At 46.3% G+C, this 22,817-nt stretch overlaps 1 protein-coding gene across 2 annotated transcripts in view; it reads right to left on the bottom strand.

Moving 5' to 3' along the window:
* Positions 1-1,276: 1,276 nt before the first annotated feature.
* The window catches only part of tmem117 (transmembrane protein 117), a 32,700-nt gene continuing 11,159 nt past the window's right edge, over positions 1,277-22,817 (bottom strand). Inside the window, exons 3-9 of one of the 2 annotated variants that reach the window (XM_078083501.1) lie at positions 19,397-19,529; positions 11,505-11,604; positions 9,514-9,611; positions 7,458-7,617; positions 5,009-5,138; positions 1,762-4,165; positions 1,277-1,712 (exon numbers count right to left, since the gene is read on the bottom strand). In XM_078083501.1, coding sequence (XP_077939627.1) covers positions 3,504-4,165; positions 5,009-5,138; positions 7,458-7,617; positions 9,514-9,611; positions 11,505-11,604; positions 19,397-19,529 — 1,283 coding nt within the window. In that variant the 3' untranslated portion in view covers positions 1,277-1,712; positions 1,762-3,503. The remainder of the gene's footprint in view (positions 1,713-1,761; positions 4,166-5,008; positions 5,139-7,457; positions 7,618-9,513; positions 9,612-11,504; positions 11,605-19,396; positions 19,530-22,817) is intronic. The other variant, XM_040163371.2, reaches the window with a different exon arrangement.

Raw genomic sequence — 22,817 nt, 5'->3', positions numbered from 1 at the left:
ATATTCTACTACAATGACTTCTCATGACCTTTTATACTGCGACCTTTCATGTCATTTCTTTCAAAGATACTATGGAATACCATTGTTCATAGCTCGCTATAACATGACCTATTTAGGACATGGCAATGATAAAATAAGAAAACTGGGCTAAAAATAGATTTCTGAGATGACAGCAAAGAGTAAAAAGTGGGAGCTGAATCCAGGCCAGTGGGCCTGGGAATGTGGAGCACACACACAAACTAAGTGGACACAAAGTTCTTTTTATCCCATTTTGCTTCCATGACTTACGACATGCTGTGTGATTACATGTATGACATATTCACAGCCCGCTGATGATATGTATATATATGTATATACATACTATACTTTTCATGACCTTCCGATAAACCAAAATGATAGTATGGTATGTTGACCAATGACCATAAAGTCTATCCTTTCTTTTCATGACTATACTATGAATACTAATCTATTAAACATAATTGTTTCTATTCATTTTGGCCCATATTTGAAGCACAGGAATAAAATCCTTTTCTTGTGTAACACAAAGGGGCGACATCCACATGTCGTTGTGCAACTCTGTGCTGTACATTGACAATAAATTAACCTTGAATTTGAAATTGACAGTGATTAAAGTTAACTAATTCATGCAAAGGCAGTCAACAAACTTTCAAGAAGCTAAACCGAGCTTATTGATTCGTTATGCCTCATTAAAGAGAAAATTAGAAATGTCAACCTCCAGTGGCGCGAGAGTAGAAATCTAGGGATCAACAACATTAACATTTGTACTTTAGGGAACGTGAACTTCTTTACGAGGGTTTCATTTTTGCTGAAATACTGACGGTCAGATCAACTGCATGCTTTTAGAGTGGCCAACATATTAAAGTCTTTCAAGTTCCTTAGAAATAACAATTAAAGCGGTTTTCTGTAGTAACCTGACAACCGTAGCATCTTTCAACAGCGCCTTGGAGATTTCCCAACCAGCCTCAAACGAATGCTGTCCAACCCAATCTAGAACTCACTTACACGAGTACGTGTCCTGTAACAAACACATGTGTATGCAGGCTGAACATATTCAAGTGTCCTTGTGAAGATAGTGTCATTATTTCTCACATCGCCCATAATAATTAGGTCAGCAGCTGCAAGAAGCTTGACCTGCCCTGTTGCTTGGCAACAACTTCCAGATCTTACAAAAAACTGTAAAGTAGAACTTTCATTGCTAAATGAGTCGACAACTTTGTTCTGATCATTTTTGAAAATCAAAGTGGCCACAAGAATACGGAGATTACAAAAAGATGTATAGATTTATTGGTAACACAAGGTTTAAAAGACATACAGCACGCTGAGCAAACACCGTACACCGAGATTTCCTGTGCGAAAAAAAAAGCACAAACACCCAGGAACTGATGGAATAAAAACAGTTTGAACAACGAAAGAGGAAAAGCTCACTTTAAACTGCAACACATTACGTTAGAAACACAAAAGACCCTCCTCAAGTCCACAGAGGTTCTGCCCTTTGGTGAGACCCCAAAACCGTATTTCCTCGTAGACCTGTGACGTATAGAAGGAGGATCAAAGAAACAATTACGCCAATAAAGTGACCTCTTCACAGAATGGCCTTTGTCACGAACAAGGGTAGCAGTACATCGCCGCGCACACACAATCGCACACTCAACATGCACTATTAAGTATAAAACATCCTTTACGGACACAATCTCACACACACACACACACACACACACACACACACACACACACACACACACACACACACACACACACACACACACACACGAGTCCAGACTGTACCACCAGAACAAGTTTTACAGCTTTACATGTATGAAAGCACTTCTTAAATATTTTAAAATGGTTAGAAATGTCTTCATTATTAACTGAACAATGAGGGGAACGTGTAAATGGTGTCTTTATAGACAATTTAAAAATATGTTGGCCGATGAAACAAAATGCCCCCCGGAGCGGAGAATGGCTGAATGCTGCTGAATCATTACAGTTAACACGTACAACAGACAACATATCTTAAAGCTCAATTCTGAAACGCAATGCTGAAATGAAAACTGTAAATGTTAAAGCAGGACAAATGTTGATCTTCTAACCATTGTTATTTTTACTTATAATAAATGTCAGCAAATGTAATATATATATATTAAATCCGCAGACATTTATTAAAAATGGCCTTCTTGTCAAATGTATTCACTCATTTTAATTAAATGCAGCAGAAGTGTGTAAATATTCTGGTGGTACCCCCCAGGGTACAAATACTTCTCTTCTTCCCTTTGATACTTTTTTTGAAAAACCATTTTCCTAAAAAACTATTGTACATTACAGTCCATTATAGTGCAGAGTGAGAACACTTAATATCATTCCACTCTGTTATTCATGAATATACCTCCATTAAATTTGCATTACATCGTATGCAGCAGTATTTATTCAAAATAATGTAGTATTTGGTATAGTTGGTCCAATTTCTATGCAGTAGAAGTACTTAGTGATATGTGACAAACATGTAGTGAAGTTGGTATTTGCACTATTATGGACGTAAAGCTCCAAATATTATACGTATACGCAAGACTTGTAAAATCCAATGTAAATACAAATGCAGCAGGTTTGAGTTGAAGCATCAGGATAACGGGGAACGAGGATCATGTTTTAAATAACAACCTGTAATGTAATAAAATAAATACTTTAATGCATTCACCGTGCCTGAAAAACTATTTCTAAAACTTTTTGGATGTATCCAGACATGAAGAAGCCCTGAGCTTTGGAGCAGAAGCCTCCCTGCACTTCAATGGCCCGTTTATACCAAAAGCAAAAGCACCTCTGCTGGTATTCAGCCCAGGTGCTGCAGCCTCAGGAGCACTGATGGAGTGTGACGTCACGAGAGAATAAATGAAACTGAGAAAGTCTGAAGATCAAATGTGGGAACGATTGTCTGCGTGACATGAAAGCTGATAAAAGACTTTGATGTAGTAGAATGTAAAGAGGACATCTTCCGTTTGGTGGCTTATAATATAATATACTGGATGTTTCGACGGTGTCTGAAGATATGACATATCAAGGCACAAGTGTAGCAGTGATACAATAAAATCCACTTGACTGCAGTGTTAAGACTGTAGAAACACTCTTCTGATATAGGCACCAAAATAGTTTCCCGTGACAAAATTGGATTATGAAAATGCAAAATCCGATCAAGCACCGTGTCGATTACAAGTTTGCATTCTGTTTTTAAAAGTGTTTGTTATAAGAACTTGTGCCGCGTTAGAGGCTTTCTTAAAAAGAGTGTTTTACAAAAATATACTCAAACAAATGCGACTGTAATCTCATCACATCACTTTGCCCTTCTCCTCAATCTCACAAGCATTTATGGCCGACTTCTCTTGCAGCTTTGGTGTAATCCAAAGAAAAGTGACCTTTTAAAAGCTACCGTGACCTCCCGCTTTCGACCTGCCCACACTTATGTAGTCCAAAGCTTCAGGAGGTCAAAAAGGTCACGGAGAGAGCTCGTGGACCTCAAAGGACACGGCCGGCTCCTCCCGCTCGGCGCTGTCGATCACGATGCTCGGATGCGTCTCTTGGGTTTCCATGGAGATGGTGGAGTGCGTGGAGGGCGTCGCTCCAAAGTGCGGGCCGTCCACCGACAGCAGCATGGGCGCTCCCGCCCTCTTCAGGCTGTCGCTCATGGTCATGTGCAGCTCCTCCGGCGTCACGCCCATCTCCTTGCTGTACTCCGACGGCGACTTCCTCTTTATCCTCTCGTACGTCTTGTCTTGGTTTTCCGGGAAGGTCTCGCTGTCCTGAAATCGGCCAAACAGCCAAATGAAAAAGCCGAAGAGGACGAACGCCGCCAGGCTGGGGATGAAGGCCAGGCACTTGACGTCCAGGCTGGATCCAGTGTAGCGGCTGTGGAGGAACATGTCGCGCTCCACATAGGTCAAGTTGCTGTCCGGGTTGATGTTGGTGGAGCGCCACGCGTACGTGAGAGTGCTTCGGTTGAAGAAGACGAGCGTCTCCGGCTCTTCCACCGTGAAGATCTTCTCCCCGGGCCCGACGTACTGGCCGTACTCGTAGGGCTGGTAGAAGATCTGGTTCTTCCACATGTTGAGGTCCAGAATCAGCACGAGGAAGATGATCCCGTAGTTGAACCACTTGCCTGGAACGAGACCAGTGACTGCTGTTAGATGACCAACGAGGCCAGACAAAGAACCAACGCGCACGCTACGGATAATTCAACAGAGGGGCAGATGGATGCACAGCGTACAGCCTCCTCCCGACAAGATGGAGGGCAGAGTCAGACGGGTAGATGCTGTCACCTTCCTTTATAATGAATGCATACAGCTCCCGCATTGAGACGCAGATCCATCTGCAGGTGCTCCTTCCTTAACAGTATCTTCTAACGAGGCAGCCATCTCCCCCAGGTTGACTGATAGCAGGCAGATGTCTCGCCTTCCTTTCCCTCTGAGATGTGCCGTTAATAAGCTTTTAGTTAAACCAATCACGTCGCACCGCAGCCATTTCCATGATGCCTAATGGGTACGCGATGCATTAGGGTTAACAACCTCCCCGAATCAGCTCAACATTTAGCACAGGAACATTGCTTTTGCCTTCTCTTTATGGTCGTGGGTCGGCGTGTGCACGCAGCGGAACAAAATGGAGGAACTGGGAAAATGCCCTCGCCAGCCGAGAACATTAAGCCACAGAGATGAGAGATGAGTCTCGCTCGGCGGGCCGACACGCGAGGCGGAGCCACCTGTGTGTCACATCAGCTACACATGTATTATAAATGGTTGCTGTGGTTTAACCATCAAAGTGTTTCCCCCAAGGAGGAAAATGGAAAAGTAGAGCAGGGGAAACTTTTTTGTTGTACACAATACAACTGAAAAATAGGTCAAAGTAGATCTTTTGATTTCTTTTTTTTTTCTTCTATTTAATCAGTTTATGGAAATGGAGGTTAATTGATTTCAGTCGATGCCGTTGTCCGTTTGTAGCACGGTACCTGTGATGTGAATGTGGTACTCCTCTTTGAAGATGCTCTTGCAGACAGGAAGCTTGACCTTGACGTGCGTCGTTGACATTCCTGGTAGATTCATATCCAGGTCACCCATGAAGTGAGGGAACTCCCAGTCCTGAAACACACACACACACACACACACACACACACTGGCATATAAATGTATGTTGACTGTGATGCGTAATGTAGCCTCAGCTGTAAAAAAAACACAAAATACATGGCATGTCAGCCGTGTATCGGCCTTTACTGGGTGAACTTTCTCATATTACCTGAGCTGAAGTCTCTGAAGTCTGAAATACACGTGAGAGGCTGAGAACCTTTTGGGAGCATTTCTTTTTTTCAAAATCTATGTTCAGTGAAGGCTATTTATTTCTGTCCATTTCTCTAACAACCACCAATATTTGAAGGTGTGTGAAAGAATGCTGAGCTGTAGAAAGGATTCCGTTAGGATGTGGTAAGAAAGGAAAGAATGTAAGTACAGACTTTTCCAAAATAGTGCTCTTTGTGGCGTAAATGGCTTTGTAAAACTATTTCCTTCAATTAAAAATGTAAATGCCACAGTTGTGAGAAGCATTAGGATTCAGCTTATAGAGACTAAGCTGCTAAAGAGCAATACATGTGTTTTTTTTTATATATGCTCAAAAATCTAACCTAACATGTGTAATTGTATTTAGTGACTTTAAACTGTGTAACTAATCAAAAAACACACAAAAAGAATATTAAATGTTTCTTTCTAACAAGCTTTCTTAATCATCTTGCAAATGAGCTTTTATCATTTCTATTACAGAAAAGAAAACACATAGAACAGCTTTGATTAGCTCCGTTTCCCTTCGCTTCCTGTTATTTGGACAAAGGTCGCTGTATCCTCATGTGATCCACAGTCTCCCCAGCCACCATCTATGAGCTGCAGAGCAGCTTGGCGATGGCGCCCTGGATATTAATGAAGTCCTCTCCTCTTCCATAGCTGCAGTAACTGTGGCTATAGCACTACCAGCCATGCACCTCCCTCCACTAGATATTAAGCCATTGACAAAACATGCAAAGGAAACGTATACCAGAAGGGTGCATCAACATGTAATCCACATTTGTAAGTGTGTATTTACATATGCGAAGCACACATGTCTCTGACAGGAACAAACTCTTCAATTATACACAAAACTATCGAAATAGTAAAACCCTGCCTGGAGGCAAATCCACACAGGTCAATAATTGGGATATTAATTAGTTTGAGAACAACAATAACCATCTTTTCTCAAGGAGGTGAGAGATTAACCACGGCGCCCTGTGCGCCACGATGGCGCCAAAATGAGGTGGAGGGAGGGGCTATTTTTGTCCGATACTCTAGTGGTGGAATGTAGCGATGACCGCCAGTGTTTGGTCCGCGTAGCAGCGCAGGCTAACTCGACTCATGTCCACTGTGACGAAAACCAACCCGCGCAAGCATATCCAGGGTCCAGATGTCTCGGGGAGTCAAACGGAGAGAGAACGTGTCCATTGGGTCAAAAAAGGCCGGAAAAAAAAGCCTCAGCAACAAGACACCAGCATGTTTTTCCGTATCCGCATGATCACAATCAGAGGGGAAATTAATGAGGAAAAACACCACAGTGAGAAGTTATTTGGCCGGGGCAGCCAGAGGCAGGAATTGTTCCAATAAATAAAAGAAATCCCTTCTAGTTTAGAGTTGTGTATTCGTTACACTGGAAGATGTTCTCCTATGCGGTTTCTTGGTAATAACCACCATCCACAGGGTAGAAATGTCTATTTAGGAGACGTGTCCTCTAATACCCCCCAACCAGACCTTGTGAAACATGCTCAGTAAGTATCTGGAGAGGCCGTGTTGAATTAGGCTCTCAGTCAAGCCGCCTACGTGATTGGCTCCGGCTCCCGGCTGAAGGTGCAAAATAAAAAAAAATAAAAAAAATAAAAAAAGACCTTCTCTCACTCTCTTCTCTTGAAAACAGGTATGGGTTTGTTTTTTTGTACAGACACATTTGCATATTCATGAGCCACTGACACGGGCTTTATTGATGTACACCCTCCTGGGGGAGCAAGGACATCGGGTGGGGGGGGGGAACAGGTGGAAAGAGGAAAAACTCCAATCTTGTGAGTCATCATTAAAGAAAATAAACTTGGCTCACAGGGGAGTAGGGGAGGAAAGTGTCTGAGGTCGGGGAAACAGAGATGGATGGACGGAGGGAGAGGGGATGTAAAAGAGTAAACAACAGTTAGTATTTATCTACGCGTGTGTGTGTGTGTGTGTGTGTGTGTGTGTGTACGTGCACGAGCATGCCAACTGATCAAACACCCTGCTCTGTGCCGCAGTGCACAATTGATGAATTGGAGGGATTGGAACTGGCAAGATGGTAAGCCAGGAAACCTCCAAGCGCCCATTTTTTTAAAAAATTTTTTAATTAGCCTCACGGGAGAAGTGTACCTGCATGACAATGAGAAGGTCGAAGACCAAGATGAAAGAGGCCAGGAAGGCCCTGGAGATCTCGTCGCTGGGCAGGAAGCCTCGGTTCAGGTTGTCCCAGCTGATCCAGTCGGTGCTGATGACCAGCACCACTACCGACGTCAGAGAGATGAGCACGGTCCTGCAAGGACAGGAGAGGGAGAAGGGAGCAGGAGGAGAGATAGGAGAAGGGAGCAAAGGAAGAGGAGAGAGGAGAGGAGAGGGGGAAGGGAGCAGGGGAATCGGTAAGGACGAGGCAGGAGGAGAGATGGGAGCAAAGGAAGAGGAGAGAGGAGAGGAGAGGGGGAAGGGAGCAGGGGAATCGGTGATGGACGAGGCAGGAGGAGAGATGGGAGAAGGGAGCAAAGGAAGAGGAGAGAGGAGAGGGGGGAAAGGAGAAGGGGGTGAGATGAGGAGCGGAGATGAGCGAAGGAAGGAACGAGGGAGAGACAAAAGAGAAGAAATGAATCAATGAGTGACACATATTAAAAAGTACAAAACCTAGAAAAACGCTTAAATACAAGTTGAGGGTTTGAAAACGACGCGATGTGATGTATGTCAGGAAGACAAACAGCTCCGCTTCCTCACCCACGTCGAATACAAGAAAAGATACAGCAGGTTCATTTGATTTGTTTTTTTATGTTATTGAACAACAATTTTACCTGCGTTTGAAAAATGGCAGCAGATAAAGATAAATGAGCATAAAAGAAAGTGGTCTGTTTGGAGGAAGCAAAGCGAAACCTTTCTGCTTTAGTTCCATATAGTTCCATATTTAACAGGAGCCAAACGACTCCATTGGCCTGCATGCTGCGAACGCAGTGTTCGGGAGGTTTCTGCGTCGGCTGCTGACTGGGAAATGCCTGAGCCGTCCGGGAGGCGGGTGTCATTCTCCACTGCGCATTGTGTCCCAATGTCACGCAGTGATTGCCGTTCGCTGGCGTGCGCTCTCCCGACACGCGTTCGCCGGCTGCACTGCGGAGAGCGAACGCCGCCTCGTATCCCATTTCAGCTGGCAGGGAGATGCATTTTAGTGTGGTATTACTCCAGAAGGGGATTCCATTCATACCATTCAGCGCATACTGACAAGATGTATCCAGCGGACCATTTATCAATCATATTTCAAGCTGTGAATTTCAAACGAAAAGCTCACGGAACTGGGGCATCGATTGGGACGGCGGGAGTCGGGTCATCCGTCAATGAAACGAAGACAAAGTCAGAACAATTCGACTGCTTGCATTCTAAATAGCGGGGGCGGGGGGGGGGATGTTAAACATGGCGGGCAAACAGGGGTGTGAAGCTCGAGACGCCCAAGTCTCGACCTCTGCGTGTACATTTCAAACAGTTCCCACCGCGTCCTTCGCTTCTCCCGTTGACCCTCAGACGACCGTGTTTGACTGACAGCTTTTGGTGAATGAACGCCACCACTGGCGTGGTTCATCACAACGGGGAGCGTGTCCTAATGGCCATATCGGACGTGGTGTGCAGCATTTGTTGAGCAGTTATTTAAAGGGTCACAGCTTGTGGCGGGAGAAGTAAAGAGGCGGGGCCCCGTGACCTCGCTGTGTTCATCGATTATCGCCCTGTTCTTCTAATTAAAGGTGCTGACACTGAGGGAGGGAAGATTAACACGGCTATTGACTGCGCACAACCCTGCAACGGGCTGAGGAGACCACGTGACCCACACATATGTGCACACACACACACACACACACACACACACACACACACACACACACACACACACACAACAGAGCCTATGGCATTTTAGTACGTAGGCAAAATGGATTAAAAAAAAGGTCTTAAAGACGTGATGTTTACTGATTTGTATTACTGTGTCAAATGTGTAGTGTTATTAAAACAAACAAGCAAAACTAACTTCTCAAGATCCAAGAAAAGTAATATATATATATATATATATATATATATATATATATATATATATATATATATACCCCCCCCCCCCACACACACACACACACACACACACTGTGACGATTTGGTTTTATTAGAAGTGTGGTGTCAGAGTTTATCGACGTACCAGAAGAGAACAATCCTGTTGTTGCCTTGCTTCCAGAACCTTCTGGCTGCTTTGCCCCAGTCCGGGTAGTGCTGATCCTGAAGCATCATATCGGTCACCTGCAGGAAGGAAACATTTACTAAATTATTAATGAAGAACGGAGGTGGAGAAAGGGAACTTTACCTTTGTTTCCCATTTGAACGGATCTGGATCCCAGCTAAAAAAAAAAAAAAGTCAAAATTGCATATTTCCCTTGATATCTCTCCTTAAAGCTACATCATACATGATATTAGTGCAATCAATGCTTTGTTGAGGCGCTTTCCGATTTACTTCTGCACAATAAAAGCTTTTCCAAGTGTAGTGTGAAGGAGCTGCACTGAGCTCCCGCCGTCGGGGGGAACTGGGATCTGATCTGGGAGGACGGACCAGTAATCCACGTCTTACGATTAGAGACACACATTGTTGTCCAGGTACTTTTGGTCAGCAGCTCATGTTAAAATCACCGAGAGAAGCACATCTGTTTACCGAGTGGAACACATTCATCTGGTCACCAATACCAATTTGAATCATAAACAGTTTTAATTACAACATTATCCTAAATGAGGAACAATTCTTCAAGTTGTGGATACAAACAAGACGTGATTACATGGTCATTTATGTTAGGATATTAATTGATAGTGAATAACACTTCATCTCTGATTAAACACTAATGAGTCTGTAATAACCTTCAATAAATATTGACTTGTTTAATTATTACTCATGTGGAGCTTGTGTCCGTCTCTCTCCCCACATTCATCAGTCGCTGTGAACGTTTTCACATTATTCATCTTAACGTCCTTACCAATAATACCTTTTAAGTGAATACAGAGTTTATCAGAGAGCACTTTGAACATGAGTATAATAATCCCCCCATTATACTCTGAGCCGCGCCGCTGCAGGAGCGAGGTCAGCGCGGCAGTAAAGCGCCTCGCTGCAGTTGCCGTAGCTCAAGCGGAAGACGGGACTCCAATCAGAGATGTTTCTGCCGTTGCAGCATTGTGAAAAACGGACAATTCCCGCTCGCTCATCTCGCGGAGACACTCCGTAAATCTGCCAGGTGGAGGAGACACGGAGGTCATCTTCAAAGTGCTGCGTTGAATTAATCGAACGTTAAAAAGCCTCGTGGATGATTTCTGGAATCAGCACTTTGACTTGGCCCAACTTTCTCCCTAACACACACACACACACACATCTCTGTCTCCCTAATTCACCTTCTCACTTGCTGCTTCCTCTCGTCTCCCTTCTGACCAGACTTCTACATTTCCCTTTCGCCCGTCCCCTCCTCCTCCCTTCGCCTGTCTCTCTTCCTCTGCAGTATGTACTCTGGAATACTAATGTGACCGCTGAGGGAGCTTGTCAACCCGTCAGCGTGTGCCAGAGAGCCCCGCCCCCCCCCGCCACAGGTAATCCGCTCCCGCTGCAGCTCTCCTCTCCTCTTCTCTTCTCTTCTCTCCTCTTTACGTTGACGAATGAACAGAGGACGGTTTCCTCCTGCAACACTGTGCGTTCATTGTCTCCTCTGACCCGCCTTCGATCAATCGCATCTTACTCTAAGGGTTTGGTAGCGGTTCAGAGAATACACCTGACCTCGTAATTAGAGGAACGCCGTCCCGGTTTCGTGGAGGTGGTTTCAATTCGCCCAGAATTCCCATTTGCGAACGTCGGCCTCTGCTTAGCATGTTGGTGCAGCATGCTAATGCTTTGCAATTTTGCAATGTGATTATTGAAAATAATGTGATTATTGAAAATAGTTAATAAAATAAACTCGATTGAAAATGTTGAAACTGGATGATAATTTAGGGAATCCCCAAAGAAATTAAGATTAGTGTTACGGGAACCATGAATACCTTGAATATTTCCACATAAACAAACATGGCGCCAAAGCGATCATTTCATATCTGCACTTTTAATAATGCAAGATGTAATATTTCCTTTCATAACTGCAGAGGTATAGAATGTTTCTGGAACCTCACCATCCAGGCGGTGACAAAGTCTCCCATCCACGTTCCCACTGCAGCAATCTTCATAAAGCTCTCGTTCCGGATGCCCATGCTGTCCGTCACCATGTGGGGCCTGCGAGGACACAAGGGCAGGAGTAGTAAAAGGAGGCGGGAACCCGCAGGACGCAGATGGAGGGAGAGTCGGCGCGGGACGAAGAGAAAATGCTCACTGCCGCTAAGCATCGTGATATTAGCTGTCAGAGTCGATCAATATCAATCCGACCCTGTGAAAGCAATGAGCGATGGCTCCGCCCCGAGGATTGTAAACTATTTACACCGGGGCAATGGAATTCATGCGCTTCCATTTGGTCCGGTGGTGTTCGGCAAATGATCCATTTGTTTGGCAAATTTGTCTCGCGTCTGCTTGATTCCGAATCGACACGGACGTCCCGAAGAGAAGCGGACCGCGGACTAGGTTAAGACATGCCATTAGAGACGCAGTCTGATGGGAAAGGACAGAGTCCTACGCACGCAGTCATCGCGGAAAAGTAAGGGAAGAAGAGAAGCTTTAGTTCTCACACACACACACACACACACAGCGCGTCCCTCTATTTTCTCCAGGTAATAGCGCGGGGAGGGAGGCAAAGTGGGTCAGTCGCCTGCTATGCGGGACCTGCGCCGGGGGGAGGGGAGACCTGTTTGATCTTCCCGGCAGCGAGTGTCTCAGAGGCTGAGTGGAGCAGGTGGGCACCCATCACCCCCCCCCCCCCCCCCATGGGTCACACTCATGAATATAATAGATGGCGATGGATGGGGCTCCGGCTGTGCTTTCAAAGGGTCGCATTTGAAGTCAATGGCTCCATTCGTCTTTGGTTTTCACCCGGTCATTTCCTGGCCCGCCAGCAGACACCAATACAAATGTTTCCCCCTGCACAGGGGGCTCCAGGGAGGCTCACCTGCAACCTGCTGGTGTGCGCCTCACGTCCTCGCTCCACCAACGCTCCCGTTTCCTCTCCTTTAGCCGACTGACTCTCTAAATGAGTCGCCTGGGTAACGCCTCCAAGCTACGAGCTAACGCAGCAGCTCCAGTAGCTGTTCAGTGTTAATTGCTCATGCCTTTTCACATTACGTATGAGTCTAGACCTGAGAAGCACAACAAATGCTACAAAAGGCAACACAAAACAATGCTGATGGATTGTGGCAAACCAGTGACCCAAAATGTCCACGCATTCACTGCAAATCGCGTGCAAAATACTCTTCCTTGGAAGGAAATATTATAAATCACTCGTTGTCAATGCAGCATGAATTGAACAGATTTGACAGAAATGTATTGACGGAAGCGTGCACTTGATGTATTGCTCGGCTTGAGCCCGCAAAGAGAACAGCCTTGATTGGAATGGCGATTTATATCTGCATTAAGTCCAACATGCAGGGGGCTGGCAGCGCTCCAGCGCTCCAGCCCCCCCCCCCCCGGAGCCCATCGCCGGCCAAATACTGATCGATACTTCTGGAAATGCTTTCTGGCACTGCACGCGTGGCTTTAAATAAAAAAATAAATACAAAAACCCCGCCGTCGTCGGCGACCCCTGCCCTTCTCACATGACCCCCCGGTACCGAGAGAGACGGTTTTAGTTTGGGGACTATTCGCACCGCGGGATCGGAAGCACAACTCCCTGACTTATTCATGCTGCCTAAAGATTTAATGGCATTTAGGAGGCGGGTGACCTAATGAGAGGATTCCGTGTAGCGGAGCGTCGGTACAGTGGCACCATGAATAATCAAAATGGCCCCCGTGGCTTAATCGCGGAGCCAGTGGCATTGGCGGCGGCGCCAGCCAGGCCGGCTCAGCCGCCTGCGACCCCCTGTGGAATGTTATCAGGTCTCCCACACTTGTTCGGGCAAAATATCGAAGGGCATTTCAACGTCTTTCAAAGTCCCGTTCCATCACAGGGAAGAAATTACAAATTTTGCGCTGCACAGGGTACGAGTTACGAGTTTGGATGTTTCCCCTCTGTGACACCAACCAGTGAAGAAAACCACTTTAACTGTTGCGCTGAAGTGGTCATCTGCAGGCTTCTATTATCTCAAGTGCCAAGGAGCCGTGCCGCGGTTCTGAGACCGCTTGGTTAGCATCCGTGGCTGCTGCTGTAACATCTCCTGTGTATCTTATTGAGACCAGGGGCGAGTCCTGGCGTTCGGAGGCTTGCAGCTTTTCCGAGAACCTTTCGTCCTCAAATCAAGAGCAAAAACACCTGCCGCTCCGCAGTCGGATCCCCTGGCAATTCTCTTGTGCGTCATTTGGGTGAAAAAGCGCACACAAAGGTGGAGATGCTCTTCAGCTCGAACGGTTAATAATGTAGCCACAGAGTGTACAGTGTGCACAACAAAATACTAAGAAATGTATCTGAAGACCTCAAGAGCTCGCTCTGCATGTCCTTGCGTTCTCAGCAGTAAATCTGGGAATGACAGACGGACTCTTTTCATGGTCTGCGCTGCTGATACTGCACATGTTTGTATAATAATTAGTCCATCTGTATTCACTGCAGTCACATGAATCTCCTACTGGGTATTATATTATATTGTCTTTTCTTTAATTGTGCATTAGATGTTTTCGTTTGATATTAGGTTTTGATAGACTGGGTGGTAATTCAGTTTTATTGTATTGGAGCACGCTGCTATTTGTTTTAATGTGTAGTTTTTTAATAAGGTGCAACAATACACTCATTGTAACGGACCATCGGTCCAAAGCCAAAAGGAAGATATTCAACTCAGGGATGCAACTAAAAATCTCATTGCTTTATCCATCCAAAGGAGAATGTCAGACACATTATATATAGCTTGTTACGACACACAGTCCCAAACCCCAAACAATTTGACTAATATAACATTTGACACGGAACGCGTTTTGCCGTCTTTACTTGATGGTTGGCTAAAATGTTTACTCGGCCAATTGAGATAACTGTCAATCCAAGTTTTTGGTAAGTAATTCATTATTGACACATTTTTCCGCCGCTTATAAAACTTAAAATGATATGAATCATATCTGAGACGTCAGGATGTCTCTATAAGTCGTTTGCCATCGGATTGGGCTTTATACACTGGAAGCATTAAACGTCATAAATCAGCGATCCTGTAAAGTACTGTGGGCTCATGGAACCTCATGGAAATTCAGCTTATAAAACCGCAGCGTGTGGGAACTTTTCCAACTCAAGAGTCATCAATCCTCTGATTTTAATTATTTGGTTGGATGTATAGGCCTTCCTGCAGAATTCTTTTATCTTGTTTGCTCCGTCAGGCAGTCACTGATTTAGTGGCCGTGGCCACTAAGGGACCCCTTCTGCCCTGTAAAGGCTCGACTCATTTACAACATTAAATTGCGTCCTTGGCTGGCTCCTTATTGAAATGCATCGCCCGTCCCTCCCCGCGCACAACAGCGCCGTATTTACAGTACAGCACTGAGCAGCGTCAGTTACCTGAGCGCATAAAGCTGTCAATACGCACCCTGTTCACTATAGTTATCACTATCTCAAGGCAACTCGGTGCTTCCATCTCAGTTCATCAGCCAGCGCGGACTGAGCTGGCGTGCTGGCTGGAGGTGGAGTCCTTTGGTCCTCATCATTCCCTTGACTCAGGAATAGGAGTGAATGCCACCCGGCGACGTCCCGGACCGCCCCGTCTCAGGTGCTCTCATCAGCTTTGGGTTAGCAGAGAAGACTCCCTGTGCCTAAACATCGATTCGGCAGTAACGTCTGTCAAGCGCCAAAGTGACGGACTTTCTTTTGCTATTTAAAGTTACGAAATATTTTCTATTTTCGATGTCTGGAAACATCATGGTTTTGGTTAATATTGGTGCTTAGTTCATGTTAGGGCTCCTTTACCATGGATGAAATAATAACCACTGGTAAGGGAAGAGTTGTCGTTATTATTATGAATTAAAATTGGTTAGCAATAGGAAACGGGTAACGGGCGTCAGTCCCCTGAGTTACTCAAATATTTGGCTTCACACACATAAGTTAATTGGGTAACATTAGCCCAATGAACGGTTAAAGACAAGACGAATATAATTACCAATGCAACATCTACATGCAGAAATAAAAGTCTCAGAAAGTCAGAAGATTCAAAGGAAGAATCAAAGAAAAGCATCAAAGACGCTGCACTGACGGCGAAGGTGATCAGACAACTGGATGATATCAGAATCGTGTAAATTGGAACACGAACGGGCGTCTAACTGACATGAACTAGGTTTCCTGTCAGCGTCTAATCTCAACGTGATCATGGGAAGGAAAAGCTACTTGAAATATGAAATATGAAATTCACCCGTCACCACCGGAAAACCCAATGTGTTCTGAATTCAAATGACTTTTTGAGCGTTTTAATCAAATGGTAGGAAAATGTGAAGCTTTGAGATACTGGAAGCGATATTATCAGGTACTAATAGCGCTGGCGAAAACGAAATGTAGAGTATCACACGCACACGGGATCACATGAGCCTTCTGTCCTGTTTCTGCACTCCTCCCCACCTTCACATTCATCTATAATAAAATACACGCCGTATACGTACTCCCAGTGGACGCACACAGCCGCCGCGCTGCATGTGACACCGAGGTATGAGGAGGACCAGCTGATGCTCCCCCCCCCCCCGTCCCAGAAAACAGCAGCAGAATAAAAAGAGAGGAAATGACCGACTTCCCCATCGAGCTCTGATTCAGTGGTGTTCTGAGAGGCGAGAAGAGAACTTTACACCTACTAAACACTCGTTAAATAAGTAATGAGTCATGTTCACGCACCAATGTAACGTGCATGTGTTGCAGTGTGAAAGAGCGCAGATGTGCTTGCAAAGTAGATGTGGGTTGTGTGAACGAGTGACGGAGGAAAGGGAAAGATCAATGAATCGACGCCGCGAGACGTTTCCTGCGTTTCACATACAGCTACAGGTTTCTACATCAAGTCTTCGTCATCATGAAGGCGGTTTGTGACCACGTAGAGTAAATGGAATCTGCAATCACAACATAGAAATCCCAAAGAATTATTCCATTTACGGCTGCAGCTAATGATTACTTTTTCATTTTTAATTGACCAATTTCTATTTATTTAATAAAAGGTTCATTTTTTTTTTATTACATCTTTTTGACCAAATTAAACATTTGTTCTTCTGCTACTGACCTTCAATTTCCTTTCACTGAGAAAAATGTGATTTTGTTTTACAATTGAGTGGGATGAACCAGATCATTCCGGGTATATTTCCTAGAAAAGTCTCCCAGTAAGACGAAATAACAGAGACTGCGTGTTTGTCATACTTTCCTGCATTAAGTCAAAGCCGGATCACAGAACCCGTTGTTGCAGAGACAATTGTGTTTGCGTGCAACAGGAGGCATCCACAAACCACGACGCGCTATTTATTCAGCCTTTTAGATCTACTTGTCCATAGAATTACCCCAGCTTAGTCCCAGACAAGCAAACAGACAGAGGGGGGGGACTAGCAGGCGCTCGGGCACACAAAGGATCATGGTAAGCAAAGTAAACCAATGCCCTCATACGACGCGCTCTAATCCCACTCAGGGCGTCGCTGTAGTCAAATGTCAAATGCGCCGCGATATCCACCAGCTGCAAGCTTCCCCGCGTCCTACCCCATCACGCTCGCTCTCTCCTAACAAACGGCACGAGTCATTTTTAAGCCTCACTGACCCACTCTAGCGCCACGTTAGATCCCAACAAACCCCCCCTCGCTCCTTTCCTCCACCTTCACGCGCTTTAACCGGCCCCTTTCTCTAAATTAGTCGTGATTAATGTGTACACCGCGCATGGGGCAGGCTTAATTAAATAACACCATCCAATTAGAGGCGGATTCCGGCTGGTAATGGCGGCGGAAGATGGCGGGCGCCGCAAAAACATTCATGAAGTCCGTCAAAGTCCCGGGGCGGCCACGCTCCCCTGGTTTCACACAAACGCCCCCCCCCCCCCCCCTAATCTGACAGTTACATTAAAATGCAAATAGCCCAGATGTGAGGGGTTTTGGTAACAAGTGAGGCTTACAGCCCCCCAGGGTGACACAATAGGCCCCGCCCCCACCGCGAAGGATAGCAGCCAGGTAACAGGTCGATGGCGGGTTGACCCAGGGGGGGCTGTTTAAATATTGGCACTGTTGGACGTGCGCAGGATTACGCGGCGTTGAGAGACAACAGCTTTGCAGAATCCATTTTACGTGAAGAAATGTCCGTAAAGACGTGCGATCGCCTGCAGAGCTGCAGTCCGCTGGTTTAAATTAAACCGAGCTCAAGGCGGACCGAAAGGTCACAGAAACTTAGAGCATAGTAATGAGCGGAGGGCGCAGGCGGTGCAGGGGAACAGATGCTGACCCCCCCGACCTCGCCACACACACAGACTCACACACGCACCCTCATCCCACACAGGGACGTCCCAGTAAAGGACGCGAGACGTGCACCACATGCCGTTGGTGTGTGTGCGCCAGAAGGCGGCTACCCTTTAAAAAGCCTCGGCGGCAATAACGCCTCACGGCGGCTTGGTGTGAATACAGCATTCACTCCCCCAGAGGAAGGAATCGGGGGTTGGGGGGGGGCTGCAGTCACAAAGGGACATTGTACTTCCCTTCTGTGTTGTGGCTGAAAAAGAAGTCTGGAGGAGTGAAGGGTTTGGCCATGGATCACACGACTTAAGTACAGACTGCATCATCGGTCTGCGAACGCTAATGCTTCGTGGCGGGGGCCCGGGTCGTCGAGCGGGACGGGGGGTGGGAGGCTCAGCCGCTTTACAACAGCACCATCTGTCTTCGTGGGGAGGGACGACCGGCCGCCGCGGGGGAAACGTGTCGCGTCAGCCACTTTGATTGGTTTAATGGGTCGTTGTGGCTCCTGCTTTTCACATCTGGACAAGTGATGCGGCTAACACGGGCAGAGTGACTGGCCCGTGTTAGATGGCGATGAATTATACATCCTATTCTAAATCATTTAGCTCTCGCCCATCAATCTGCCTGAGTGACTTATTCTTTTTCCCTTAATATTAGCAGAACAGCGAGACACTGAGATGCGCCGACAGATAAAACGATAGGCGCCGTGAAGAGGAGCCTCCTTGGCGACAGACGCAACTCACTGCCACTGCAAATGGAACTTTCTCCTGAGCAAGCGGCATTCTTCTCCCGGCGGACCGGCGGCCTTCTGCCCCGCCGCTCGCCTCCTCTTGCTCGGGCCGAGCGGAGAGAAGGCCACAAGATGGATGCCGCTGTCGCCGCGCTGGCCCGGAGTGACAGATGACGACGACGCCGCCTGCGAGCTAACGGCCTCCGTCTGCCTGCGCCGCTGACGTGTTGTTGTTAATGTGGGAAAGCACCGCTGTACCAACGCGCCGCCCCCCCCCCCCCCCCCCCCCCCCGTTGACAAGCCTGTGCCGAACTAGACACCTGCCACACAGTTCTTTACAGCCCCCGAACACACGAAATGGTAAATCCCCTCGTGTCCGGCTTCAAGGGCATGTTGCCCCACCTGCGGCCGGACACGTTGCAAATGCATGAACGGATTCCCGTCAGTGGCGTGATGGGTGGGTGGGTGTGGGGGGGGGGGGGGGCGGGGGGTAAGACAACCAAGGCACTGGACTAAGAGAGACACCTGGGTTTTATGTAGTACAGATAGAAAAAAACAAACAAAGGAAATCAGTCAAGATCATGGGAGAATAAGTGCAGGTGCCGAAGGTTGATCTTTCAGGATTAACCGCCCTCCTCCTGCCCCCGCCTACCTGTGATTTAAAGTCTGGCCTGATTAATCATACTGCCGTTACCTCTGTGTTCAGGCCAGACGTGCAGATCAATCACCCCCGCCCAAAGGGGAGTGCACAGTGGCTCTTATAAATGGGAAGCAGCGAATGAGGGAAAAAGGGGCCGAGGGAGGGGGGGAGAGAGAGATCGAATGGCTTACTCCATGCTCCCAGCCATCAGCAGGAAAAGGTTGTAGATGTGTGAGAAGATGAAGAGGAAGAGGATGGCGCTGAAGAACATGGTCATCCAGGAGCCGTGATCCTCGCGGAACACTTTCAGCCGCAGGTATCGACCTGAAAAGGAGGCATGACAAGGACACCGCTGTCAGTGGTGGGGGGGTTGGGGTGGGGGGGGGTTCAAACATGTACGGCCGCAGAAATGATGAATGAATGAAGATGAAAGCAAAATGAATTAGTCACACGGATCAATAGCGTCCTGCTCAGTCGGACATGTGCCCTTTTTATCCCTGAAATTAAGATTAAAGACCACTTGGAGCCGTCACATGAGGAATTGTCTCATTTCAAACTGCAGCTTTTCCACCGTCAGCCCCAAATTAACCGAAAATATTTCACGTGCACATCATTGGGTGCATCTGCTGGACATGACGTTGGCGGGTTGAGTCGCGTGATGCGAGTTCTGGATGATTGGAGGAATTATTGCAACAATTGTGACCTGGGGTGTTTTTTTTTTTTTTTTTTTTAACATAATCCCGTTTTGCAATCACATTATTGAGAATTATCTCTTTGGCAGAGCGTGACATTGTTTCATATATTCGGGCCTCTGCTCAGAAATGATAATCACACCCGCTTGTCCTCTGGCAGCGCTCAGCACTGCTTATGAAAACATTCTTTGTACATGTGATTTTTCACTTGTTTGCCTCCGTGGCAAACTAAACTATACACATAGTGACTAATCCGCATTTCGGTGACACACAGAATTTATTTCTGTAAATAGGGACATGTTTTTGTGGTCAGGGCGGCATTATGAAAAAGGGTTACATAAGTAAAGTACAAATCTGAATAATAACACGTGTGATGCAATCAGGGGTGCATAATGTCATTGCATAATGTAAAAGTCCTTGATGTCCCGCCCACACACTGCTGTGGTAACAGAAGCAATCCTCTTTGTACATTTAGGGTGTTTGTTACCAGCGTCATCGCTCACACCTGCCAATGCATTAGATACAATCTAAACACACTTTTCTTTTTTAAGGTTAACGTTGAGCTGCAGAGGGAGATACATCCAAATGTTTAGATGTTTTTGTGTGGGCCAAGCTTAAAAACAAACGGGATTCTACATCTCCAGAATGAATTCTTTTGACCCTGGGAGATTCCTGAAGGTCAGCCAGAAGTTATGCAACTGACCTTTTGGTCGCTAGTTTGTCTGCTGGTGCTGAAGAAGAAAGACACCAGAGAAAATCTGTGCAGGAATAAAAAACGAATCATAGAAACAGGCCAAAAGTGCTAAATATAAACAGTCCTCATAGAGTGAACCCCATCAGCTGCTTCAAGGTTACCAGTCTGTCAATGGAGAAATCCTCCACGAAGAAGCTCGGCCATACATCGCTATCTCAAGCGCTTCTCACATCGCTCTCACAGGCGCGCCCACACTCGCGCTTTGAGGCCTGTGCTGTGATCTGGTGCCATCTTCCCAGGAACAACTCTTTGTTTTTCTCTCCTCCTGCTCAGTCAGCATCCCTTTGAGTTGCAGCTCCTCAGAGGACACACACACACACACACACACACACACAGCTCCATTTATTTTCCCATTACAGCCTGGCTGGTTCAGTCCCCGATAGTTTTACATGCTGTTCAATCTCAGCTTGCTGACTGTTAGTTGTTTGTTTTTTCCCGGCGCTGCTCGCATTAAAACACAGATGTTGATGTCTCTATGGAGATAACGAACGGACCTCCCGCTGGAAGTCCAGATATATTATGCAGACTAGGCTTTTGCATCTCGCAGTGATAGTTTTAACTTTTGGTTTACGTACTGATTGTGAGCTTAACAGAGGAGAATGTTAAACGACGTATTGTCTTAAAAACACTAGTTAACTGGCGTTTTAGCCAAAGCAGGGTGTTGGTGTGCGGCCACGCCATACGTCTTGCTGTGTAGTATTTCAGGGCCCATCACAGATGCATAATTGCATTTCTTTGCATGGGTAAACTTAATTGCCTCAAGTGCCGATGAGCCCTGGCTCGGGTGTAGGAGCGCAGCGTGTATCGTCAGATCTGACTTTTAAAGCAGCACGCCGCGGCAGCGAGCACAGCCGCCCTCTCACGGCCAACGCCGGCGAGATTTAACTAGGGGGGGTGATTCAAGACCAAGGCGCATGAGTCACCGCACCTCCCGACAGGGGAGGAGGCCGGCGAGGTGTGATTCATGAGCCCTGCCCGCTGCTAGGCTCAGCCCGACAAACAACAAACAACAACAACACATCGGCAAGGCACCCGCACACAATCACAGGCACCAAAACACAAAATGTGAGGGACACAGGTTTTGTTTCTTTCTTACTTTCACGCTCACACACAGACACACACACACACAGCTACTGTATTACTCATATGAGTGCGGTATTAACAGAATCATTCCTTTAAAGCTATTTATAGTGCTCTGGGATGAGATCAGAACTGCTTCAGGTCTCCGAGTGAAGCTCAAACACGCCGCTGTGTCTCCATCTAGTGGCGATAAAGGGACACACGCCAGAGAGCGGAGCGGCGGGTGTGCAGACGAGCACCGGCATCTCTACATGCTACGATCTCATTCCTCCACCATTTGATGCCACATCTGTGTCTGAACTGAGAGCGAGTTGTCCCGATTATTAACATTTGTGGAAAAAACAAAGTCATTTGTTGGGAATTGTTTGCAATGATGTAAATGTGTCCCACTTCTGTTGATACGAATGAACAGACTGAATACAATGCTGACTTTTACAATACCTTCAAAATAACAATTAATTAACCTATGAATTAAAAAAACAAACATTAAAAATCCAGCTGTCAAAGACTGCGCCAATTGGTCCGGATACGTGACAGTGGAAGTGTGTCATTAGTCGACATTGTATCGACCCCAAGCAGCCTGCCAAGAAAATCCTAAGATTACACTAAATACGCAGCTACAAACCCAGTGAAGCTAAAGTGCCTTTAATACATTCACTCCAACTATTAATGCACAAATCCAACTCAAGCGAAGGTTATAATGGTCACTTTTTAGTTTTAGTTTCAGAGAGATGTTGATTCAATTAAATGATTATTAGGGATCGTTTTGTGTTGAACTGTATCGCACTACATCGAAAGGTGTTTCTATTAATTTGTCCTACCTATTTATATCAACAAAGGTTGTCTAAAAAACAGAAAGGCCCCTCCACCCTGCAGGACAGCTGTATCAGTTTAAGCTGAACCTAAAACCCCAAAAAGCAACTGAGTGCATGTTTAAATCTCAGTAACTCTTAAGTACATAAGAGCGTTTTTAGGATTGCCACTCGAGTCCACATCAGTCACTCAGTAACTGTACGACTAGCAGAGAGCAGCTGCACTGGTGCACACAGACAAGCAATTACCCAATGCCTCTCAGATGTTTTAACA

The sequence above is a fragment of the Gasterosteus aculeatus genome, chromosome X, assembly GCF_964276395.1.
Source record: "Gasterosteus aculeatus chromosome X, fGasAcu3.hap1.1, whole genome shotgun sequence".
Classification (NCBI taxonomy): domain Eukaryota; kingdom Metazoa; phylum Chordata; class Actinopteri; order Perciformes; family Gasterosteidae; genus Gasterosteus; species Gasterosteus aculeatus.
Note: the sequence above shows the minus strand (reverse complement) of the source record. Positions and strands in the feature narration are given on the sequence as shown.